Source organism: Panthera tigris, chromosome F2 (assembly GCF_018350195.1).
Source record: "Panthera tigris isolate Pti1 chromosome F2, P.tigris_Pti1_mat1.1, whole genome shotgun sequence".
Lineage (NCBI taxonomy): Eukaryota > Metazoa > Chordata > Mammalia > Carnivora > Felidae > Panthera > Panthera tigris.
In genome coordinates, this window is record NC_056676.1 from 71,493,988 (window position 1) to 71,520,714 (window position 26,727).

General features: G+C 47.5%; 1 protein-coding gene across 5 annotated transcripts in view; it reads right to left on the reverse strand.

Moving 5' to 3' along the window:
* ASAP1 (ArfGAP with SH3 domain, ankyrin repeat and PH domain 1) overlaps window positions 1-26,727 on the reverse strand; it is a 310,634-nt gene that overhangs the window by 48,251 nt on the left and 235,656 nt on the right. For all 5 annotated transcript variants that reach the window (XM_042973136.1, XM_042973135.1, XM_042973134.1 and 2 more), the window contains 4 exons: window positions 26,336-26,436; window positions 20,572-20,641; window positions 5,646-5,733; window positions 3,230-3,278 (listed from right to left, as the gene is read on the reverse strand). In XM_042973136.1, coding sequence (XP_042829070.1) covers window positions 3,230-3,278; window positions 5,646-5,733; window positions 20,572-20,641; window positions 26,336-26,436 — 308 coding nt within the window. The remainder of the gene's footprint in view (window positions 1-3,229; window positions 3,279-5,645; window positions 5,734-20,571; window positions 20,642-26,335; window positions 26,437-26,727) is intronic.

Here is a 26,727-nt window from a genome sequence, read left to right on the forward strand (position 1 = left end):
GAAATAAGTCAATCAGAGAAATTCAGATATCATAGGATTTCACTCATATGTGGAATTTGAGAAACTCAACAGATGAACACAGGGAAAGGGAAGGCAAAATAAGATGAAAACAGAGAGGGGGGAAAACCAGAAGAGACTGTTAAATATAGAGAACAAACTGAGGGCTGCTGGAGGGGAGGTGGGGGGGATGGGCTAGATGGGTGATGGGCATTACGGAGGGCGCTTGTTGGGATAAGCTCTGGGTTTCCTATGTAGGAGATGAATCACTGTGTTCTACTCCTGAAGCCAAGACTACACTGTCTGTTAACTAACTTGAATTTAAACAAACAAACAAACAAACAAACAATAAACAATCTTTGTAAAAAAAAGAAAGAAAGAAAGAAAGACTGAGGGGCTGATCGGGCTCAAGGTCAAACGGCCACTAGGGGGCGAAGGCTGGACCAGAAGTCCTCAGCCTGACTTGAAACAGAGGGGGAGCTGCTTTCTCTGTTGCCCACCTCCTCCCTCGGTGAGAATGCAGCTCTACGTTTAATTTCCCCAGACACTTTCCATGAGAAAGAAACTCGAGGGCGCAGCCAAACTGTTTCTATGCAGCTTGCAGGTAAATGAGGACCCAAGCCCGGGGGTGTATGCTCCCTCCGCCGTTACCTCCCTCGTCACTCAAAGCAAAGCCCCCTTCTGCCACCTCCAGCCCCAGGGAAGGCCAAGTGCAGCACCTGCCTGATGGGCTCAGCAAGCCTTTCACTGAAGGGCGTTCGGTCTCACGGGTAAGAAGCCTATACACCTCTTTGCCCAAACTGGGGACTGAATTCTCTGGAAGTCACAGAAAAAATACGATAGTAATGGCTTGGGTTTGAGGACGAAGAAGCAGCAGATGCGTTCCCTGCCTCACATAAATCTCCCATTTGGGGGTTTGGAGAAGGGAAAAAAGGAGGAAAGAGTGAAACATGAGAAGGGGAAGTAATATTCCAAGGTGGTTTTGGAATTCTGGCTAGGAAATTCTTAATGGCACACGTGTCAGGAGTGCCCATACATGTGACCGCCTGCTGTACCTTTTCCAGCAGGAACCCGTGACACCCGTCGCAGCCAGCGATGCTCACCTGCTCGCACCACCTTTCACTGCTACCTTCCAACAGGGGCCTTAGCCAGGCACCTACTGTTGGTCCGTGTCTTAATAAAGGAGGGGGATGAAGTTCCCAGAAGTAAACCAAGCGATGCCACCCAAGTCAAGGCAAACGTGATGGTCTGGATTCCTCGACGCTCTCACCTCTGAGTGTGACCTGTAACCCGTGACCTCTCATCACACAGTGTGGTGAACTGGAAACTGCACGGGCCAGCAGGGCCAGCACTGCAATCACATATCTACCATTTTGTTTTGAGCCCTTAAACAAGTCACTTAACCTCACTTGATTTGTTAAATCATCTGCAAAACGGGCATAATTAAGCCAACCTTGTGACTGAAAAGATGAGCGATACCGTAGGCGAGCCCCCGCTCGCCCACGGTGAGCACCTATACTGCGGGCAAGGAGACACCCGCGGTAGGCCGAAGGACTCCCTTCCCCAACTTGCCCAGAAGACCCCTGGGCTACTGGGACTGTGACCATGGGTGCGCTGCCTTTTAGTGCCCTCGTTTTCAAAGGAGGGAGAGCAGTGTCTGCCTCCCGGGGCTGTGAGGAGTAACAGAGCCCGACACGCACGACGTGCAGGGCGATCTCGATAAATACGACCTCCGTGAGTCTGAGGGTGGAAGGCCTCCCTCCCGGCCTCTCCTGGTGTTACTTCTCGTCTAGCCGCTCTCAGCTAGCCAACCCCATGATCAGCCACGTCCCTGGCTTCCTTTCTATTCCTTCCCATCGCTTCCAGGCCAGGGGAGCGTGCATCTGGAGCGCAGAGTATCTATAACCCTCTGGCACCGTCATGAGCCGTTCACACAGCTTTCCTCCTAGGAGGACACGGTCTCGGAGCCACACTCCCAAGAACCCAAGGGGGTGCGTGCTCCCATGTGTGCCACAGCACACCGCCCTTCTCTTCCAGCAGAGGTCTTGTTTCTTCAGGGCAGGGGGCTCTGCCTAACTGAGCGCTATGTTCTCTGTGCTTTACACAGTTTTTGGCCTGGGGCTGGCATTCAGTGAATCTTCAGATGAATGAACGGGATAAAGACTTTTCTCCTCTTCCTTAATCTCTCCTACCTTCTCTCTCAGTGCCCGCCCACCCTCCCACCCCTTTTTGCTCTGTTTCTTCCAACTGTACATCTTTTCGACCCATTCTTTATTCTTTCTGATCCTTCATCATTTCTCCTGAAATGGGGAAAGAGTGGAATTCTTCATAGGAGGAGGAGAGCAAGGAAGGTAGAGGGAGAGAGAAAAGGAGCAAGTGTAAGGAGAAATGGGGGTGAACAGAATTCTGTGGCTCTCCAGAAATCATTAAGGAAGGCAAATAGCATTTACCGTGTGTTCCAACGGATGGGGCTTTGAAAATGTGAATGCTACCAAAAGGTTTAACTGCCAGCTTTAACGCAAACATCCTCTCTCCCAAGCAGCTGAAGATATAATGGCCCCACACTGCTTTTTTCAGCCCTGGCAGGTGGCAGGCCACAGGAAGGAAGAGGGAATGAAGCAGCCTGGGACCAGGGAGAAGATGACGAAAGGGGGTGGGGACCTGCCTGAGGCTGCATCCCTGGGTCAGGTGAGGCAGGAGCCCAACCCAGGGGCGTGTGACACCAAAGTCTGTTCCCCCCAAGACACGAGGCTCCTGAGCCACGCTCACCCCCGGGAGCCACCTGCCTGTCCTGTTCCCGCAGGGCCAGGCTCTCCTGCTCCCCTCAGGTAACAGCCAAGCACCCGGCAGGCTGGTTCAGCACCGGGCGACGTGCAGGCGATGTGATTAAAGGTGAGTAAGGCACGGTCCTTGCCCTGGGGAGCTCTCAGTCCGTAAAGGGCTCAGACCGAACCCGAGGCTCATCAAGGAGTGTGAGCAGGCCCAGGGGTGACGGAAGGAACAGAGCCCCTGAGTGGCGAGGCCTGAGCCGAATCCTGAAGGGAGCGTGGGAGTCCACTGAGTTCCCGGACAGAGAGAGGAGTGACAGGTGGAGGGCCACGGGTGAGACGCGAGCGTGCGGAGCCACGAGGAGAGGTTCTCGGTAATAAAAAGGAGACTTCAAGGTACGCGGTACAGGAGAGAGGTGCCTGTTCGGCTCAGGACCCCGGGCCATTATATCAGAACTACTTACGCTACATAATCCTGCTCATCCTCTGCCTGAAAGTGATACGTCCTATTATCTACAACACAAAACAGAAAAAGAGCCAGACTTTAGAAAGCAGAACACCTGCAGGTATAATGTAAATTATGAAAAGTTTCTGGAGAAAAAAAAAAACACCATAAAAGCAAAATCTTAGTATAATTTGTTTTTACACCATTTTGATTTAGCAGTTACACAATTCACTTTGTCGGTATTGTTTTTCTGAAGTGCAAGAGTAATACAATAAAATAACTGCAAATACCTGGTATCGCGCACTTTTTGTGAAAAAAAAAAAAAAAATGGGAAGGGGGAGAGATCCCATGTGATCAAAGTGGATTTCAGTGACCAGCTGGTCAACCGGAGACTGCTGGCTGCCAGTTCAATATTTTACTTGTCACTTTAAATTTGCCTTTTACTGTTTCTTTTTTTAAAAAAAATTCGTTTTCTTCAATGATCCATAACTCACAGGGCAGCCCCTACAAGTAGGCATACATTGACCCAGGTTGCTCTCTGGCTGAATCAGGCTTCAGGGAGGTAGGGCTTCAACCCTGCTCGAGAGGCACCTTTCAAGCTGCTACCCGGGTAAGGAGGGAACAGCCTGACCTGGATAGTTTGGGCAGGCGTATGCAATGGACACTCTTTCTTAAAATGCAGGATTTGCTAGACTGCTTCAACATAGGTCCAACTAACCTTTCTGTACTAACCAGTCACTTGCTTCGTGACTGCTCCAGGTCAAGTACTCACACCCTGTATCTCCTTGAGAGAGAGACAGAGAATGTGTTTGTCCAAGAACACGCCATGCGTAGTTGAGCCCAAGAACCCTGGCTGAGAAATCTTGCTTTACTGCTGTGTGACCTTGGGTAAATCACTGAATGTCTCTGAGCCTCAGTTTTCTCTTCTATAAAACAGGAAATTAATAGAGCTTTTGTGAGGATCAGCCATAATGTTTATAAAGCCCCTGGCACATATCAGATGTTCAATAACGGATGACTATTATTAATAAGCTATAGGCTCTCAAGTCTAGGATTTCTTGGCTTTTTGGGGTCATAACTCCCACTTTTCGTATTTCTTTCTCCTCAATAGCCTGAGAAATTTCTTGGTCATAAAAATCATGGGGACTCTGAACTTTAATAGATGCTGCATAATCCAGCTTGGATCTAAAGGGTCTCACGACGGATTGAGGCTTTTGGGTTGAAACTGTTTTGGGGCTTCTATTCACACAACTCCATCAGAGGATTTCAAGGGGGCAGATAAGCATTTCTGTGCTGTGCACACAGATTGTGCACTTGAGCTGGTGGACAGCCCCACAGGGCTCTAGAGAGAAGGGAGAATACTGAAGGTTAATATGTAGGATTTCATAATACTGGTGAGTCACTATCGGTCCTACTGTCCTCTTCCCTTATAAAGAGGTGTCCCTTCAGTGACCACGGGGGTCCGTAAGTGCAACCATGGGACCAGGGTTAAGCACAGGGAGCTGGTCTAGAGGAAAACAATCTTTACCCCACTCTCTGCAAACCATGAAGATACAGGCCATAGCTTGGGGGATGGGAGGGTCTTTAGGAGCCCTCATCACTGGGAAAAGCATACTTCGACCCATGGAGTGAGAGAGTGATGGCATGCAGTGTCGTCCATTTGGGAGGCTGGAAGGCAATTTTTCTTGGAAGCAAGATGATTTTTAAGAGCCCTATTTTGCAGGGACAAAACTCTGGGCAGGTCTGCTGTAGGGTTATAGGGGCACACCTGCACTCCCAAGTCTATGCCAGAGAGTTTTCTGTTTTTGTTTTTTTTTTAACGTTTATTTATTTTGGGACAGAGAGAGAGTGCGAGCAGAGGGAGAGGCAGAGAGAGAGAGGAGAGAAAATCCCAAGCAGGCTCTGTGCCGTCAGCACATCAGTGCACAGTCCAACTCAGGGCTCGATCTCACGCACCGTGAGATCATGAGTGCGTGAGATCATGACCTGAGCTGAGATCAAGAGTTGGACGCTTAACCAACCGAGCCACCCAGGCGTCCCATGCCAGAGATTCTTAACCACAGGTACACATCAGAATCACCTGGGACTTCCTAAAAATATTTATGTCTGGGCTTCACAGCAAAGACTGTGATTCAGCAGATCTAGGAGAGAAATAGGAATGTACTTAGAAGAATCTCTCCAAGCACATAAAACTGTGGGCTCATGGTCAAGAACTGGTCTAGTTTAATGTATAGATCTCGATACGAATCCACTGAGGGTCAGATCTGACCCTGTTATGCCTTCCCCCGCCTGCGGGTGGGCTCAGTGTCAATGTAGCAGCGTGCCCGTGCAGGAGCGCCAGGGGCCCTGCCTGGGAAAGCTGCTGTTTGCACGCCCGGAGATGGAGATGTATGTCAGAAGCCACCCACACCGACCCGGAGAGAAAAAGGACTCACGTGATATCAGGTCAAAAGACTTCTTGTCCTCGGCATTTGGTTTCACTTGGCAGGTGAGGAGGTTCAGCTTAGCGGGTTGCCTGTTAGACTAGAACAAGAAGTGAGGAAGTTACACGTTGCATTATCTTCCCACCTGCAGGGTCCGCGGCCTGCGGGGCAGACGGGCAGCTTCATGCAGTGCGTGTGGTGAAGTTTTATTTACCCCGTTAGAATCGTGAGTCTCATTAAAGAAGGACAAAGATCTTAGGTGGCCTGACAAATGTCTTTGCAATGTACATGCATATCCTGGTGATTAATCAGAATGGAACCAGGATCATCCGCCTCCCTTTCAATGAAGAGTGGGCACGCTCCATGGAGATGCACCTTTCTGAACTTACACGTACCCGAGCACGAACAGTCGGCACTCTCCGTACTGTATCTTACTGTGAAATGCAGAGGACTCCAAATGACCCCAGGAATCAGTCATCCCAAACCTGATGTCTCAGGTACCCACACATTTTGGTTGCAATGCAAAATTTAGTACTTCTCTCAAAAGCGCAAAGACAATTGACCTGTGAGACACTGCTTAACGAGACATTGTTGAATGAGCTCCAAAATCTTGGAGAGAGGGAAAATATAGTAAGGATTTCATATCATTTGTCAGCAAATCTCTTGGTCACACACATCATTCACTCAGGCCCGGCAGTATTTAGAGAGTCACGCTAATTTAGGCTTTGCCTACATGGAGTCTTGTTACAGAATCACCCTGGTCAAAACTCATTCTTGCCCTCCTGTATTTGTCCAAGGTCACATGTTGGCCAACGGCTGATGCCAGATGTCTGCTTCCTGCAGGAGCTGACCAAGGAGGGAAGTGTCTGAGAGCCCAGGCTGGGCTTTGCTCGAACACAAGCCTGCTGAAGTAAACAATGGAACTCTAGTCCTGTGTACCTGCCTCCATTCTTGTGATTCTGAAAATCCCCACACCAGGACCATTTACACCCAAGGAACTTGAGTTTTTGGGGAAAACGGAGCGGGAGAGGATAGGAAAAGGTCACACGTCAGTGACCCAATCAAAGCCCCGAACAGAGATGGCACATGATTAAGACAATTTCAATGACACATTACCTCTCTCATTCTTGATAGTGGACACTGGACAATTAATTTGTTTACCTTCCTGAGCTCACTGAACAATTTGTGAGATTCTCCTTCCTCTGTGCTTTCAATGAGTTTAGACACAGAGATTAATGCCACTTGTCCTAAAAGATCTGTTCCAAAAGGAAGCTGTCTGGGGGAGGAAGTGACAGACCCCGAGGGACTTCATGTTGCCTGCATGTAAATTTGACTCAGGCGTGGAAACCAGCAGTGAAGTCCTTCGCAGGATGGTTCTGCCTAAGAGGAAACAGCACTTGGGAAAGGGTTCCCGCACTACAGAACTGGTTGCCAAACTTAGGATGGGGAGGCGGGGGTTTGTAGGCCTGTAAATTTTTCTTAGAATGCACCTGGCTTGTGGGTTGCTAAAGGCCTCAGCCTCCAAATCCTCGGCTGCAGCCACGCCCAGGCCCAGCCCAACTGCGGAGGGAACTGTCGGTCCCACATCTCATCCTTCTGGATGTTGGCGAGAGGGCTGGAGTCCCACATGAATGACGATCACATGTGACAGCCTGAACAGGTAGCGATCCCAGTTCACTTGTAAGACTCTCCATAGAATACTGGGTTCCAATTTGGCATCCACATTTAAAGGATGGAGAAAAGCTTAGGAAAGACCAGGAGATGATTAAAGGAGTGGAAAATGGGCACTTTGAAGATCGGTTAAAGGCACTATTTAGTCCCAAGGGAAGAAGGCTGGGGAGGGATTTAATAACCATCCTCAAGAACATGAAAGGTTGTTATGGGGGAAGGCTGAACAGCTGTTTTCCATTTGCACGAATGAAGAAGAAATATACTCAAATTGTAGAAGATCTGAGCCAGACATAAGGAAGGACTTCCCAAGCTTAAGATGATTATGTATAATAAGAGGTTTCAGGTTTCTTACCCTAAAGTTGAGAAATCTCTTGGAAAAATTTAAGATTTTTTAAAGTTTATGTTTTTTGAGACAGAGAGAGCGAGAGCGAGCATGTGCAAATGCCCACAAGCAGGGGCAGAGAGAAGGAGAGACAGAATACCAAGCAGGCTCCACGCCATCGGTACACAGCCCGATGTGGGGCTCGAACTCACAAACCATGAGATCATGGCCTGAGCTGAGGTCAAGAGCTGGACGCTTAAATGACGGTGCAACCCAGGCACCCCCAAAATATAAAACTTTTTAAGACACCATTCACATATGAATGTAGCAGAGAATTCTCTGTAGCAGAGAGTATAGATGATTTCTCTCCCCAAATCTATATTACTCCAGTATTTCTGAACAACCTAACCAACAGATACAATCAAGTAACAGATACATTTTCAGAAAGAAAAAAAGTAACATTAACTGGATTCAGAAAAGTTAAACATGCCATTCACCTCTCATTTCTAAGCATGGACCACCTCCAAGTTCACTACCAGAAAGCTCCTGATGATAAGCGTTCTATACAGTGTAAGTCCTTCCATGGTTGGCCCATAATTCCAGTGATGATGGCGTATGGTATTTATTTCCTCGGAATTGTGTCAAGTCTACTGCACTGACACTTGTCACATCAACACGCACTTCATTTGACACAGGTCCATCTTGCCTACATAAAGGGTTCTTCCCCTAAATGCCAGTGAGACATCTGACAAATGACCTATTACTCCAAATGTGAGTTTGAGAATCAAAGAACACAATTTTTCACTGGTGAAGCAGTCAACATAGCCAGTACTGAGCCCACAAATACCAGAAACCAGAGTGGTGTATGCTCAGCCAAAGTCCGCAGACCGAGGCCCTAGAAGGCTCAGGAATCAGTAGGGTAATCCACATTTGTAGATTCCACAGTAGAAATCCACATTTGTATAACTTTCCACAGTAGAAATCCGCATTTGTATAACTTTCCAAAATTTCAAAGCACTTTCTCAACATTAGTACTAATTTATAGGTATATTGATTAAAGAAGGTATAATCTTGCTGGCATTTTGGCAGACTAAAATCAAAGACTAAATGACTTGCCCTGGGCTACATCACTGGGTACAGTTTAGGAAATGCTTTCATATTGTTTAAGGAAAGGAAAGAAAAACTCAGAGCGAAGAAAGCATGTACTTATCGAGTCCTTACTGGTGAGGATTCCTACCGCACTCAGAATAAACACCACAGTCTGTACCTCAACTCCAATACTGCCTCCTGGCTCCTTTGGACCAGCTCCTGCCACCGTGCCTGCGGCTCCCTCTGCTGGGCGGTGAGGGCACTGGCCTCCCTCCCGTGATGCACACACCCTGTGGCCCTCCCAGACCTCCAGGCTCTGTCCTTCCCTCCAGGGCTCTCAAAATCAGCACTTCCTCAGAGGCGGCTTTCCTGGCCTGACGACCCTCCAGCGACTTTGCATCCCCTTTACACCTGCTCTATCGTCTTCCAGTCTCTGATTACTCCTTATTTCCTTCTTTCTTCCCACTGAGGGCACACACGTTTCTATTTTGTTCACTAAAATGTGCCTGGCATACAGCAGGCACTCAATAAGCGTTTACGAAACGAATGAAAACATTCCAGTTGCCTTACCTGCACTACCTCGTGTGCTCCCACCTGTGAGGGAAGCCACTAGTTTCTTATACTAAGTAACATGAAGAAACGGAGGCACAGAGACGTTGACTCATGTTCCTAAAATCTCCCAGTAAGGAGACAGCAGAGCCTGGAGCTGAACCCCGGTCTGAAGGGACTAAAGCCCCGCTCCTCCTCCCGGCTCCACCAAGCGGCACAGGCCTGGAAAGACGCGACGCGGAATCGCTCAGGAAAGGGTAGAAGCCCCAGGGCACGACGGAACGTCTCCTTCTGAGAAGAGTAAGGGCTAGAAACAAACAGAGCGAGGGTGTCCAAGGTTCACTTCTACTTCGGTATCTTCTCAGGTCATCGGATTCTCCCCCGGTTACTTTTGTAACTGAGGAGAAATTTTAGAAGCCTATTTGATACACCTGTTCACTTACTTGGCCCAACAGTTATTAAGCCTCTGCAACATCCCAAGCACATGCGAGAACACTCGGTCTGCGCCACCAAGCAGCTACGGGAAACGGACCGAGCACGGATCTGGAATGTGTGCGGAGCCTGGGAGCGGGGGGTGGGGGTGGGGTGGGAGGGCTGAGTGGGGAGTCCTCCGGAGAGGCAGCCTCAGCCCTGGCGAGGGCCCAGAGGGGGAATCTGAACAGGGGTGGGGCGGGGGGGGGGGGCAGTGAGGAGGAGCAGGTGCAGGCAGTGGGGGTTAAGAGGAGACCAAGGCAGAAGCGATGCCCCCTGGGGAGGTCGGGGGGAGAACTGCATTGGCGCTAAGGAGCTCACATCCCCACCTCTGTGGCTCGGACAGTCTCCGGAAGGGAGTCATTCCAACAGTGGACACTTAGGTTTGTATGCAGGGGCGTGGCTGGAGGAGGAAGCCAAGAAGGTAAGATGGACGAGTGATGATGGGGGCTGGAAGCAAAGCTACAGTCGTGGTACTAAGGGCTGGGGACTCAACATACAGCTGAAGAGAGAGGCTTTTAACTAATTATTCTAGAAGTTACCTCTATAGGGTATGTGTTCTCACTCAGCCCAGGCGTCTGGGTGGTGAGTGGAGGGCAGGACGCATGGTCCCTGCGGGGGGGAGGGGTAGGGTCTGCTGCTGAGCAGGGACTTTGAAAAGCTACGCGTGCTTCTGTTCCAAACATCGGTCTGACATGTGTCAAAACTGAAGACTTTGTGGCTCTGTTCCCTGAGACTCTGAGGCTTGTCCTACAGATTTCACTTTTCATTACAAGAATGACATAAACTGGGGACACAGTGCGAAGAAGAAACTAACTGAATGTTACCTGTTAATCTCACTTTCACACCCAGAGATGATCGTTGTTAATACACTGACTTTAACAAAACGTCTGGGTGTGTGTGTGAGAGAGAGAGAGCTAGAGAGGTGTCTGTTTTTAAAAAATCATGGGTTTGTTCAAGTTGTGGATACCGTTTTGCAAAGTGCTTTTTTCCCCAACTAACAGTTTACACAGATGTGTTCGTTTTATACACACACGCGGACCCGGCAAACCCACCCTTGAATGTTTCCCTTTTGGAAATACTCCAAACTGGGGAGGCTCTGCACACGTTCCGTGAGCAGAAGTGATGAAGAGATTCTCCCCGTGACAGAATGCACTGCCACTCAGAACGGAAAATGGCTGCTCAGCCAGGAAGCCTGTCAGCGACGTAAGCAGAAAGGGAAGGAGTCGATTCCGATGAACGTTTCTGCGTCTCCGGGAAGAAAACAAACAGCACACGTTGGTCCTTAGCTTCGTGTGCGCCACGGGGAAATGTTTGCGCTGCAAGTGCGAAGCTGTTAGCGCAGGCATACTTCTCGGCTAGCAGCCAACAGCTGCTGCTGGAATCAGTATCCAGAAACGAACTTCTTTCCCTCCATCATCCTGTTGACTTGCTCTGCTTCGCAAACCAGAACGGAGTAGCAGCCACTCCTCGGGGGAATAAGCCTGACCCCACCAGGCTGAGGCTGTTGTGTGAAAAGAGGTTAAATAAGAGAGCTCTCTTCCCTTTCTGTGCCTGGTAACAGAGCTGTTCCGACCATTATGGCCATTGCCAACTTTTTGCTCCATAAATATTTAGACACCTACTCTGCCCTAGAGGGACACATATATTTGGCACGCAGTGAATAACCACAATAACCTCTGGCAAGACATTAGGTACACACTGAACACCTACACGGCAGAGAGATCGGATCTCTAAAATTTTAGTACATCAAAACTGCTTTTTGGAAGTATTTTGGCTCACTTGGGGCAAGGTAACAGCATTCATTCACTGGGCACCTACACTGCTAGGTATTTTTAGAAATTGTGTTATTTAATTCTCGCAATAACCCTAATAACTAGGTCCTGCTACTGTACCCATTTTACAGATGAGGAAACGGGACGGTCAGGAAGGCAAAAAATAAAATATTTCAGAGAAAGGAAAAAGCAAAGCTGAGATTTGAACAAATTCTTTCCCAGAGCCTTTTCCATTTATCTCACACGGCTTCCTTGTCAAGGCAAGCCCTTGGGACGTTTGCAGAGTAAATGAGAACATGTTTCCTGCTTTTTCTTTTCTGGTTCTTCCTACCCTGGAACGGTCAGTTCCCTCATTTCCCTCAAAACCACTTAGTGTATCTGTTGAGAAATCCCACCCATTCCTGACGTGTTCCATGTTCCAAAATTACCATCTTGTGGCTTCAATGAAAGCTCTCCACCCCTTTAGTGGTCCTTCTGATAGCTTAGGGAAGGGGGAGGCGATCATCTCCCTGAAGTAATTCCTCCTAGAATCTGTATCGACTGTGGATTCCTTCAACCCCCCCAACCACTTAAACCTTGGTGCTCACTTCCGGCTGGCAGAATGTTATGTGTGAGGAAGACAGGTTTGAATATGTAGATGTTCTTGAAAATCTCTTACTGCAGTAAGGAACCTGATGGTCTGTTGTGCTGTTAGGGCCGAGAATCACTGGATTCAGCGGGCCAACAGCTGCCTCTTCCAATCACCTCCAACGGCTCATTCGGATGCAAGCCACAGGAATTTGCATCTGAAATAAACTCTATGCTGTCGCCGCTGATCTATAACCTTGGGATTGAAATACAGTAAAAACTCCTATGCAGTGTATTAGTCAGAAGCATAAACGACCTGTAAAACATAACCAGACAGACTTCTAAACATATGTTTCATGCAACTTGAACTTGGGAAGTCCTCGGATAAACATCTTCGGTTCTGCATTTGCAACGTGGCGGAAGCCCAGAAAGATATTCCACAGACACCCCGAGTTTCAGAAATGGTGCTGCTATTTTATACGTCCACATACCACTGTCTGCACTGGAACAGCTGTTTCTTCTGCAGGTGACCGTGACTATTAAGATTCGGCACCAGGGGTGCCCGGGTGGCTCAGTCGGTTAAGCTTCTGAGTCTTGGTTTCGGCTCAGGTTGTGATCTCGCGTTTCGTGGGATCGAGCCCCGTGTCAGCCTCTGTGCTGACAGTGTGAAGCGTGCCTGGCATTCTCTCTTCTCCCTTTCTCTGGCCCTCCTCCTCCTCACACGCTCGCTCTCTCAAAATAAATAACTAAATTTAGAAAGGATTCAACAGCAGTGCTGGTGGGACCAGAGGCTACATTTTGAACTTAACTTATGAAAGTCAGCTCTGGTCTGTAAAGAAAAGGGAAGGGGTTGAGGGTGCCAGGTCACAAGGGCAGTGGGGTGAGAGCGGGCTGCTCAGGGAAAGAAAAATGGCACCACCGGAAGCGGATGGAGGGGACGCAGAATTATCAGTCAAAAGGGGGAGAGAAAAATTCCAAAAGAGGATTAAAATAGTAAGTGGTTCAAGATGTCGTTACACGCTTTTTCATGGTTCTTGCTTAACTGGAACTTCTGCTACATCAACTGTAGTTTTTAAGTTTGTTCTCGAATGCTCTTTTTGTTAGTACCTGAATATACAGATGGCAACAACTTTCAAAGAATGTGTTACTTAAGCCTCCAAAAGACTCTTCAAACAGGGTAGGGAAAGCGGTGCCACTCCACTGGCTCATCTCGGGTTCCCTGAACGCGCTTCCTGGCCTCGGGACTGTGGACTGCCCTCTTCCCTCTGCTGGGACTGCTCCTCCCTAGTTTTACCACTAACTGCTCAGAAAAGCCTTCCCTGGCCACACGAAGGCAGCTCCCCTTCATTTTCTACCCCAGCATGCTGCTCACTTCTTAGAGCTCTGAGCCCTGGGTCACTGCAAGCTCCGAGAGGGCGTGGCCGGCTAGTTCATCCTCGGTCCTCTAGCATCCGGCCCAATGGCTGCTTGGAATCAGCGAAACAGTTTAATGAGCCAAACATTCCCATTTTACACTGGAGAAAATGGAGGCTCCAAAGGCTTATGTCACGTATCCAAGGTCCTACGGATCGTTCAGGGGTTTGAGGCCGGGTCTCATGGGCTCCCAAGTTTGTCCTTTGACAAGTCGTTGTTGCTTCTAATCTCTTGGAGAAAGGAAAATACTCGCTTCTTGCGGTGGGGACAATACATGGAATCTGGTGGAATCCAGCATAGCCTCAGGAGGCCATAAGGGCCGATCACAGAGACCCGTTGTTAAATCCGCAGCAAGGAAGGGGGCGGGCGATCTGCTGTGCAGGCTGCCTTGTGCCTCCTGATGGCCTTCTGGTGCACCTGCCAACCCCCTGGCAGCCGAACGAACGCAGCTCCTTCGGGCTCTGGAGTGGACTGATAAACAACAGTCCTTGGGAACTGTCTGTGTATCCCCAAAGCCCAAAGCAGGGAGACAGACATCAAATTCTTAGCTTTGGTGACGCTGCCCTGGAGGTGCCAGAGGTGCTGTTAACCTCTGACAGGCTGAAGAGGACAGGTACCTGAACTTGGTTCACAAAGCATCTTGAGAAGTAAGGAAGTAGCAATACAAAAAGAAAAAAGAAAAATTCCAGTAAATCAGTTTCCAACGGAGGTAGTAACACATTAGGGAAGAGTAGTAATAGCAATAATAATAACTGACTTTTTTTGAGCACTAATTCTGCCCCACAACCTGTTCCAGTTTAATCTTTACACCCACCTATGAATTAGGGACTGTTAATAGCCCCATTTCATTTAGACGGGGGAAGCCTCATAGGGATTCAGTGTCCCCTGGAATTCGAACCCAGGCAGACTAGCTCCAGGATCCAATGCTGTGACCCACCTCAGCTCCCCGAGATGGTGACAGTAACCGCTAAGTTTATGAAACGTCCAGTGTGGTCCACGTGCCACAAAGCTTTAAATGCATCTGCTCCTTGAATTCTGTCAACACTGGAAGACGCGTACCGTTATTACCCTATTTCACAGATGAGGAGTAAAGTTAGGTGCAGTAACAAAAGCCACACGTGGTAAGTTGCTGGAAGGGTATTTCAGTGCAGGGTGCCTCAGAAGGTTGCGCTCCTGATCCCCACCCCTTTTAACATTTATTTTTGAGAGACAGGGAGGCACAGCATGAGCAGGGGAGGCGGAGAGAGAGAGATACAGATCTGAAGCAGGCTCCAGGCTCTGAGCTGTTTGTTAGCACAGAGCCCAACGCGAGGCTCGAACTCATGAACTGCGAGACCATGACCTGAGCTGAAGTCAGATGCTCAACCGACTGAGCCACCCAGGTGCCGCCCCCCCCCCCCCCTTTTAAAAAGTTCAGCCTACCGAGCACCTTCTCAAGAGGCTCAGCCTGGTCCAGTCCCACTGGTTTCTCAGGCTCTTTGAGTAAAATGCCAAACCTTCTTAGTGAACATCTGTGTGATAGTTTATGAAAATACTTTTAGTGTTGGCTGATTGAGAAAAAGTGACGATAAACTTAGTGACTTGTTAGGGTGTTAATCGTAAGAGCATCTGCAGGCATTTGAAAAATTGAGATTTAAAAGAAATCAGTTTTCAGATCCAGACAAATTCACAGACGCTTTGTCGTATCTTTAATATCAAGACTCCCCATTTCCTCCTTCCAGGAAACCCGGACTTGTCTACTCTAAGGCCCTATGACGATTCGACGAGGGGTTTCTTTCTCCAAAGAACTATTACTGAAGCCACTTTCAAAGGCCTAACAACAAGCTGGCATCTGAGAAAAGGCCGATTCATATAGTAGGAAGAGCAGAGGCTTCAGGGTTTGAAAACTGGTCCAGCTGTTTACAAATGGCTAATTCTAGGCATGGGATTTAATCTTCCAGAGTCTTTGTTTCTTCTTCTATAAACTGTGGTTTCACCCAAAAGTATTCAGTGAACACTACCTGTATGTCAGGCAGTGTGCTGGGTACCGGGAGATCAAAGGTAAGACATAGTTTCCACCTCCTAAGAACTTTCCAGCCCAAAGAAAAGTGAAGATGGTGGCATGTATGTTGTATAGCTAGCCAGGCATGCTCTAAGTGATCAATAAACGGCAATCACCTTTCTTGTTTCAACCCAGGATCTGAGCTGTATGTGACACTGAGGTTAATAAATCCACCAAGTAAGGACTTTGGAGAAGTCAAACTTCTTACACTTTTGCAATTAATGTTTTAGGATTATTACAATAAAGTCATACTCCAACTATAATTCTTACATATTCTTTGATAGCTTTTTAAATTATATACTAAAATGCTTAAAGTAAAAAGGATAAGAAAACAACTCAAAGATATAGAAGTTTATGTATAATAGTTTTGTGGCTGGATATAAAGTCCTTTATCCTTAAGCTTTGAGGCTGACTGAAATGTTTGTGATAGATTTCTTAGAATTGGTATTTTGAAATACCACAAGCATTTTATACTTTGCTCAAAACCTACTAGATGGCCCATAAATGGAAGCCACTATCCATACATATTACTGTATGTAATTACATTACATAACAAATTCAGAGATTCTCAGTGAATCTGATTCCCATAGTGATGTACTACTTTGAGTAGTAAATAAAAAAAAAGTATGTCTTTGAACAGATACAAGAAAAGCAATGAATTTGCAGATGAGCTCCTGTAGGGCTGGCTGCCCCCTTTGCAGGCACCCCCAAAAATGCATTTCTTCCTTAATAATAAGCTAGGGAGATGACTGGCCCCCAGAACAGATCATTCTCGAATGGTCAATCCAACAGTCCATGGCTCATCAATCTAAGTGCATACGCGACCCTCTGCTGGGTCACGTGGGTAAGTGACACCGACTGGGGGCCTTCAAGCAGTGAAATTCCCACGTGCTCAGAGGTCCCAAACAAAGCCTCCACGTTTTCTAACAAAGGTTGTTCTGTCCACTTTTCCAAAGATGACTCAATCCCACATGTTTCCCCAAGGAAACTGCTGGCCTTCGTTTTCAACTGGATTGTAAGTCATCAGCAGTGTTTGCAAAGTCAGGAGAAGTGGCCTTTCTGTAGGAGCAGGGATGGGACTACAAGTGATGTAACTGGCGGCAAAAACGTGTCGCCCAAAGCCAGTGAAAAGCAGGCAAGAGAGTAACACCAATCGGTGGGAGGGAATCTGAAGTGAGGTGGAGGAACCCACTCCCCCGCCGCCCCCCCCCGCCCCGGCTGCTCTGGGCGCAGGAGAGGTGGACCCACGGTTTCCAATGCTCGCAGCAGGAGAGCCTGCCTGCCGACAGACAGAATTGCCAGGACACCCGGCGAGGTGACGCTGACAGGAACGATTCCTGCTAACTGAATGCCCCCACGGAGCACATTATCACATTTAATCTTCACTATCATTTCCTCAAGGTCACACAGTAAAGGACTCAGATCTGACAGATGCCACAGTGCTTTCTCACGGCCACTACACCATGTAGCTGATGTGATATTTGCTGTTGATTAGAGCCTTAAGAAAGCACTGACACAGTTGGCTTGGCCACAGCTATGTGTTTGGCAGGAACAAGAAAGGGAGGGTGGAAGAGAAGTGATTTTTATTTTCAGCAAACTGTCCGAGGTCACAGGACCACCAGTGAGCAGTGCCACGGACTCACTCCATCCACTGCTCGGTTTCCTCACACTGTGCTGCCTCCCCCGGCAGGCTCTTAAGAAGGCCCAGTAGGTGGGACACGATCAGGTCATAATATCACTTGTGAAAAGGCTTTCTGAGGCTGTCACATAGCCAGATGAATCCAAGGGAGGAGGAGGGGAAAGAGAGGGTACACGTAGCACATTCCTCACTAAAAACTCCTGATTCACGTAAGGTCAAGTGGTCAGAGACTTTCACTGTAGTGCAGTTCACCTGAAGAATATTCTTCTGGTTTTCGTTTCTGCTCACAAACTAGATCCATCTCAGAGTCTCACCACTCGGACCCACCTCAGCTCATAAAATCAGACAATAATCAGCCACAACCCGGCTCGGGAAAGCGGAGGGAAGAGCAGGCACAATCCCACCCGGGCAACTGCCGCCCTCAGCCTCCAACCCTGGGGCACAGAGCTGCACTCAAACACCTCCCCGGTCATAAGGTTCTAGCTGCTGTCACAGCTGCTGCAGGTGGTAAGGTCTGAAAAGACCACCCTGGATACCTTTGGGACTCGCCCAGAGACAGGTCAACCCTGTGGCTCCCCAAGAGTCAGGATACTGGCCCAGGAGACGCCAAACCTTATCACAAAAGTGAAGGGCCGTCCGTGTTGACTGCCCTTATGAATGAATCGCTTCTCAGGATTCGTGCCATGCTTCGGGCCATCAAAGAATTCCAGCCTGCACGAACAGGCAACGTGCTTCTCCCACACACAGACTCCCAGGCACTCCTGGTTCAGGGCTGACTATGTCTGTGATGGCCCAACCTGGGATCCCATGCTGGGGAGGAAGTGGGGTTGCAGGTGAGGGGAATTCACATTTTGAGGGGTGTGGGAATGTGTACGAGCAGAGTTCCAACCTATACCAGATCCCAGCTGTGCCATGTGTGAGCTATGTGACCTGTAAGTGAACTTTTCTGAGCCCCAGCTCCCCCATCTGAATAGTGAAGGTGACATCATCCGTAACTTAGGTTGTGAGGGTTAAATGTTACAACGCGTTAAGGTGCTGGTGAATGCCCAGCAAATGGTGAACATTCGAAAACATTAGTCGCCATGATGGTGACGGTGGTGGTGACAGAAATGCTTTTGAAAAGTCAGATGGTGGCGATCTTTGCTTTCACAGAGAGAAACATAGGCCTAGAACGGAGACTGTTTCGTTGTCTATCAAACAGGAGCAACAGAAGCTACATAAAATAGGTTCTGGTAATGTGCTCAGAACAACGAATGCACAAGCCACAGAGAATACTCAATAAATGTCATCTATTCCCGTCAGTGTTTCTGATCTTGGATCATTCTTCTGACACACAGCCCCCCAAGTATTTTAATCACCAACATAATGAGCAGAGTGGGCCCCTGTGTGGCCAGCAAACACCATTAAGCACTCACAGAGGCTTCAAGACTGAAATCCCAGCATTCGTCAGGTGTGACACAGGCTGATTTCTTAGCCCCTTAATGACAGCATCTATCTGGTGGGGTGTGGCAACAATCACATATGGTGACACAGGGGAAGCACCTTCTACAACTTGGCTCATGGTAAGTGCTTACTTACTTAGTGGTAACTAACATTCTCGTGACCATCAGAACTGTTTCATAAAGCAACTGCGTGGGATTAAATATGAACAGGTCAAAGTTATCTCATCTGGGGCCTACTCCAGCACCTGGAGTGGAGTAGAAGCTTCATGAAACGTTACCAAAGAAACGAATTGTTAGACAGCTTTAGCGATAACTAACTGATCTAAGTCCACCTGTAGGATTTCCCGTATCAGGTGGATGGCTTGTCACAGCTGGCATGATAGGTCAAAAATCTCAGTTGGACTGAGGGAAGCTGAGGGCCTCTGAAGAATCACCCTGCAAGGGTTCTGCAAGGGACAAAGGACAGAGATGATAGAATTGCTCAAGTTCCATAAAGGCCAATAACCGTTAAGACAGACGTATGGAATCTTCCAGCAGGAAGGGTTTGGCCACAGGTTTGTAGTGACTACCTTGTGTGTACCGAGGTCTGAGGAGGGGGTGGGGCTGAAGAAAGATGACTAGGACCTGGTAAGTGCCCTGGGGAAGTAAAGAGTCTAGTAGGATGATGGGCTTCTGCAGGAAGAGAGGCAGAGTGGAAGGGGCATCATTTCCAACTGTGCCCGCTACTAGCCAAGTCACTGGGCGTCTCTGTACTTTAGTTTCTTCATCTGCAAAAACGAAGGGCAGGTTACCACATGGGTTGTAGAAGGGATTGAGTGAAGTAAATTTTATGAAGTGTCTGGCAGGAAGAAATGCTTATTAAGTGGTACTTCTTGCTCATCAGAGGACAATCTAATCTCAACTGTGAATAACGAAAACTTGCCAATGTAACAAATGGCTCATCCCTCATTTTTACCATCCTGTTACCAATTAACGGCTTATCATAAACTCGAAGGACTCATTGGCACAGGATACTGAAATTTACCCGAGCTTCTCTCCAAGCTGGGATTGCTGGGTGCGACTGCGCGTGCCTTCGTAAAGACTCTTGGTCTACTGTGCGGTTTCCAGTTCCACTTGACACATCTGCCACTATAACCTTTGCATCTTTAAGGGTAAGAAGCCATTTCTTGCTAGTTTTAAAAGGGCCAAACAGTAATTACTTATTTTACGGTGCGTGTCCTGACTAGCGCTAAGACTGAACCTTTTTTGACAGTGTATTAATTCTGCCAGTACAAGACTTTCAGTTGAAAATGGGTGATACCAAACAAAAGTTCCAGCTAGAATGTAAGTATCAACTGTAAGTATGCAATATATATGCATATGTAACTGCCAACAATCTGGAGAGAAAACAGAATAGAAGCGTTAATAGCTTAGTTACTTTCTACTTGCCACTGAATTGCCTTTATTCCTAAAGAAAGGGGAGCCACAGCAAGGCAATCTTATGATTTCAGTTTTATTTATATACATTTTAGCCCTTTACCATAATGGGGGCTTTCTGAGTGATTTAAATAGTAACAAGAAAAAGACTGAACATATTGTACGCATGTTATTTCATTTCCTAATTATTATTTCATGCAAAGAACACCCTCTGTCGTCTTTATAATTCAGAAAACTTTAGGTTTTTTAGAACCACCAGTAAGATTTCCCCAAAGATAAGATTATGAAATGAAAGAATATTGTGGGAAACGGCATGGGATGTTCTAGAGGGGCAGGAGAACAAGGCAGGCCACCACAGGACAAGACGAGACCCATTCCTGCGGTAAAGGAGCATCCCACGCTGTCTGACCCTAATCCACACATTACGCATAGCGGGTGGGGGTGGGTGGATTTCAGTGCTGGGTCCATCATGTTTTTGCTTCCTAGTCCACATGGCCGAAAGGCCTCGCAGGTGCAACACGGTAAATCACCAGGTGCACTTACCGTGGCGTGTGAGATGGTCAGGATCCCGTTCTTGACTGCACACTTCCTCCTCTGCCACACTTTCCGGAGCCTGAAGAGCAAGTCAGACACAACCCGATAAGGTAGCTGGTTCACTCTGTGACATGCAATTATGTCGTGTTATGTATGACGATCGTTAAAAATCGTAACAACAAAACCACCCCAAACCAAAACCCACGAAGCCCAGAAAACATTATTACCCCTTTTATTATCCCAGGTGGAAGGTAATTCAGACTAGGAGGCATATATAAGGACGCTCATTATAGCACTTTAAAAAATTTTTTTCCAACGTTTATTTGTTTTTGAGAGAGAGAGACAGAGAGAGAGACAGAGAGAGAGAGAGAGCGCGAGCATGAGCATGGAGGGGCAGAGAACCTGAAGCAGGCTCCAGGCTCTGAGCTGTCAGCACAGCTGGGGCTTGAACTCATGAACCATGAGATCATGACCTGAGTTGAAGTCGGACATTCAACCGGCTGAGCCACCCAGGTGTCCCTACAGGACTGTTTTTGATGGCAAAGTGGGAAATAACAGAAATCTAATAGAAGAATGAATAAATGCATTATAGGTATTTTCATATTATAGAGTATTATGCAGGAGTTTAAGAGGACCAAGTAACTATGTCTGTGCTGACATACATTTCTAAAGCATACTATTGATTGAAAAAACCCAGCTGTTTTAAAGTAATTCAGGTATCATCTAGTAATGTTAACATTTTTAAAAAATATCACATATAAAATAGGACCCTAAGTTTTCTCAGGGTACATAAATACATGTACAAACATACAGAAGAGGGCCTGGAAAGAGGCACATGATACTGACAGAAGTATTCCTATCTGGGAAGGAGGCCCAGAACTGTACTAGGGGTTGTGCTAAAGAGTTTTTAACTGTATCTGTGAATCTTCCACAAGAAGGCTGTTTTAATCTATTGGTTCTGTAATTAAAATGAAATCTAAAGAAACTAAGAGAAGTAACTGAATACATCTGCCAGGTAAGGAGGAGTGGGGGCGGGGCCACCTCAGGATCTAGAGAAAGGAACTCAGGGTCATGGATGAACATTTTTGGTAACTTGTACGCCTCTCCTTTGGGAAGGCGGACACCTCTCCTCAGAAAAAGCCAAACAGAACTCATTCCATGTTGGAAGTTTTTGTTTTCGGTGATGCTCCAGGTATCGGTGAGGCTCTGGGTGGCGATGTGCACATGTGCGGGCAGGTACGGACGCACTAGTGAAAAGCAGTCCCATGAGGAAACGGAAACCTACAGGGAACCGGGATTCTCCGGGGAAGACGAGGCTTCTCTGGCCTTCAGTTGTCATGGAAACAGACAACATCAGAGGAGGGAACTGTAGCTTCTCCTGGCATTTAAAATAATATCATCATGTGTTTCCTTTTCCTTCTTACATGAGGCCTCTTAAGAAACCTGCCACAATATGAATTTAAAACCAACTCCGAGGGGCGCCTGGGTGGCGCAGTCGGTTAAGCGTCCGACTTCAGCCAGGTCACGATCTCGCGGTCCGTGAGTTCGAGCCCCGCGTCGGGCTCTGGGCTGATGGCTCGGAGCCTGGAGCCTGTTTCCGATTCTGTGTCTCCCTCTCTCTCTGCCCCTCCCCCGTTCATGCTCTGTCTCTCTCTGTCCCAAAAATAAATAAAAAACGTTGAAAAAAAAAATTAAAAAAAAAAATAAAATAAAATAAAACCAACTCCGAAGACAGATAATGTTGTCTTGTTGTGTGTGTAACTACTAGAGAGGCATGGTTTAGTCTGAAGCATGCTTCACAGAGGGAAATCATCTGACACCATCTGACCACAAGTAAATTGAACACACTGTGCTCAGAGTGCCAGTATCTTCAGGGGGTAAATGCAGAACTCCTGATTGAGAAACTGCCCTCAGATTATGGCTACGTCACCGACTAGGGGAAGGGCCAACGAGAGGTGACATCTGTCACACGGTCATACCTGCATTCGGTTAAGGTAGTCAGTGCTGTCACTAGTCTGGCATCCCAACCTGACCCTCGTAAAAGCCTGCTGAGTCAGGCGACGTATTCCCTGGACTCACTAAGCCCAAACAGGCATCATCCTTCTTTACCAAAACGTTTTAAAATATCAACCAACCAACCTAACAAATAGTCAACTGTGAAGAAACTGTCCTGCCTCGGTTTACTCATTTTATTTAGTAAAATCTTTATTCATTAGTTTTTCTTAATGTATATTAAGGAAATACAAAACCAAACACAAAATTGATTTTTTTTTGCATTAGTAATAAAGCCAGGGAAAGTGACACAAAAGCATTCATCTTTCTGGCTAAAAGAAATTGACCAGGCGGTGCTCCAGGTCACCAAAGGGGGGCAAAATCAAGTCAATCCCTTGTCCATCTCTGTGAATACTGTGAGAGCTTTTATTCCTGAGATTTCTATGGAATGGCCTCTATGCCCATGCTTTCCCCTTCCTGTATGGAAAGCTTTAAGGATGCTTGTCTGCGAAGCTCCTGAATGGACATACCATGGACTTTTACCATCTTTCCAGACAGCACCATACAGAATACCAGTTACACCATGCCCAAACCTCAGAATTCCAGAAAAGGAATTTTCTATTAGAAGGTGGTCTAGTATCACTAAACTAGCTCCAATTCTGAGGCTCAATTACTTGGGCTTCAATGTCAGCACCATCATCCACCAGCCATGGGACTCCACTCACGTTACTGTCCTCTCGGGGACTTACCTTAATCTGTGTCATGAATATGATAATGCCCATCCTGTAGGACTATTCTGACAAAATATATGTAGAACAGCTATTCCTTTGCCTCTCAACAAATGCCTTTGGATCATAAAGTTTTAAAATTACTTTAAAAAAAATTAAAGTGTTTTTTAAATTGTATAACAATCTTGTAAGTAACAAGGAGTGTTCCAGAACTGGAGTCAGAAGTTACTAAAGCAAATGATCCTTTGGAGAAAATCACATGACCCATCAGTAGTCACTGTTAGCAAGTGAGTCTGCCTTCATGTACAAGCACTACAGTTCTTTCCTCTTCCACAGACAGCACTGACAGGCCACTCTGGGTTACCATTATTTACCCCTGCACCCTGTGCAATTATGGGAAGCTGGCCCACCTCTTGTGTACTGTTTACCTTCTGGCACCTAGCTGACTGCCTGAGGCACCAGAGTGCTTAATAAATGTGTGTGAAATGAGTGCATGAAGGAAGAACAGACCAGAAGAATAGAGGAGCCAGGTGTGTGAGTGGATGACAGCTGATACCCTGTGTATCCCAAGGGCGATCAACAGCGGCGATGCCCCCTCTGAAAGATGAAGGGGTATATACCCCAGCATTAACTCAGACAACCCATGTTAGAAGTTGGCTCCTGTACTTACTGGCTGTAGGATCTCAGTCAAATTACTTCACCTCTCTGAAGGAGCTGCCTTACTTACAGGTGTCAAATGAGGTGAATGACAGGCACCTGGTCGTGTCCGACAGGCACACAGCACACGCTCACGTGGGGATGCTTCCCCTGAACATTTCAGGGTTTGAACCAAATGATACCTACACAAAGACTCTGCTGACCTTTCTCAACAGGTAGAAATTAACCATCTCACTTAGAAACAGGCAATCCTCATGTCAAGAAAACCCTCGTGCCTTTAGGCAAGTAGTGTTAAAACTACAGGATTAATTCATTTATGTCCACTAGATACCATGGCGTTGGGGCTACAATGTGATCACTGTGTCTGTTAAGAAGAGCCCAGCTTAAAACTGTGATTTGAGTAACTAGTGTGTCTTTTCTTCTTTTAAATTTTGCAAGATTTAATAGTCAACATTCACTGACTTTCTACAAAGGGCCAGGTGTTGCGCTACGTGCTGGGATGTTTTTCTTTCTTTACAGCCGTATCCGCAAATCCTGGTGGCCCTACCCCCACCATCCAGACTTTGACCCCTTCTTCCCCCTCTGTGGCTGTTCCCTTGATTCCCATCATCTCTGACCTGGCCTCCTGCTTCCGCTCTTAGATTCTACACAGCCGTGCTCAGCCCGGCAGCCAGAGAGCCTTTCAAACGAGTCAGAGTTTGGCATTCCTCTGCTAAAACCCTCCAAATGACTCCCATTTTCACTCAGTGGCTTCCACAGCCCTCCTGGATTGGTGTCCTGCCCCCTCTAACCTTGTCTGCTGTGACCCCCAGCTCCTCTGTCCTTGCTATGCCGAACTCCTGTGTGTATCACAATAGGAAGCATGCTTCCTTCCCCCAGATCTCTGCAGAGATGATCCCCTCACTTCCTTCAAGTCTTTGCTCAAGCATCTCTTCACGAAGTCTTCCCTGACCACCCTGTATGACTGTAAGGCCACCCCTACACACGTCCAGGCCCTGCCTTGCTTTATCTTTCTCCATAGCACTTGTTACCATCTGACCTTCCATATGCTTCCTTCTTTATCGTCTGTCTCCCAACTTAGAATGTAGGCTCTAGGAGGCTAAAGACTTTGTTACCTTTTTTAATGTTTATTTTTGAAACAGAGAGAGAGAGAGAGAGAGAGAGAGAGAGAGAGAGAGAGAGAGAGTGTGTGTGTGTGTGTGTGTGTGTGAGAGAGAGAGAGAGAGAGAGCAGGGTAGGGGCAGGGAGAGAAGTGGGCTCTGTGTTGACAGCAGAGAGCCCAATGCGGGGCTCAAACTTGAACTGTGAGATCATGACCTGAGCCGAAGTCAGATGCCTTACCGCCCAGGTGCCCCCTTTCTTACTTTTCTTGTTCAATGTTATATTCCCAAACGTCTCTAACAGTGTTTGACATATATATACTAGAACTCCCAAAAGACATTCGTTGGATGCCTGAGTAGAACAATAAGCAAAAGCGACAGTGATCAGAAATTTAGGATTATAATTTACAGAAGGAATGGTTGAAATTTCAACAAACAAATAAAAAAATGTGATTGTCTTAGATAAAAATCAAGGAGTGCATATCCACAAGCAATCAGAAAAGAAGAACCTTTCTTTCAAAAAGAAAAGCAGTTAGTATAAGTGAATAATTATGGTTCTACTTATGTACTTATTGTGAAGAAGAATCGCCACTCAAGCGATGGAAAGGAGGCCAGCGTGGCCGGGCGTGGGGAGAGAATGGCACCAGACTGGGCTGGAGACAAAGGCAGAGGTGAGACCCTCCATGCATTTCAAGCATGGAAGTCACTTGATGTGCTTTGTTTTTTAAAGGCTACTCTTAAGTGCTGTGCAGAGACACAGTGGAGAAGAGGGAGGGGCCACAGGCCGGTTAGCCAGGGACTAAAATAGCTCAGGAGACAGAGTGGCTCCTCCAAGGGCAGGGCAGCAGAGATGGCAAGAAACGCATGAGGTCTTGATACGAGCAGAAGAGCTCGTAGTTATAGTTATACTGGCTGTGACGTAAGAGAAGGAGAGGGGTCAGGGGTGACTCTCAGGGTTGGGGTTCGGGCGGCCAGGTGGGCACTCCAGGAGAGAAAAGGGCGATGGATAAAAGCAGAGAGCTGGGCGAGCATGAAGTCCGCAAGCCACTCGGTCCCTGCCTTCCTAAAATGGCGATGTCACGAGGCACAGGTGACACTTAGGGACCACGGGACAATGAATGCTTCTTCTAAAGACAGTAGGCTCTATCAGCTGAGGAAGACGGGTGGGCTAAAGGTCTAGAGCGAGTGCATTAGGAGAGTCTGAAGTGTGCTTTCCTAGTTGGGGGGCGGGAAAGAGTTCCTGGGTTACTAGCACCCAGGAAGGGTGCCGGGGCCTCTAGGAGGGCTTCCACATACCCGTCGCTTTTCTTCAGCAGGTAGCCCTTCTTCTCACTGCCATATTCTTTGTTGCCCTGGAGCTGATGCATGCTGTACCCTCCTTGCCGGCTCTGGGAATCCTAGAAAGGAGAAGCCACAGATCAGACCAGTGCCGGGCACACTTCTCAGATCCTTGACTCTATTCTGCCACTGGGCCTCTGTGCCCTGGTCAGGGGCGAAGAGAATTCCAGAATTCCAGAACTTTAAAGAGCTGTCAGGTCCTTGCCTTTATTTCAGAGGAAACCGGGCAGGGAAACAATCAGCAGAGTCACAGGCAAGTCTAAGGCAGAGCCGGAGGCTGGGTCCAGGACTCCTATTTCTAGTTCAGAACCCTGCTCTGTTTCCAACACACTGAGGGGCAGACCGTCCTG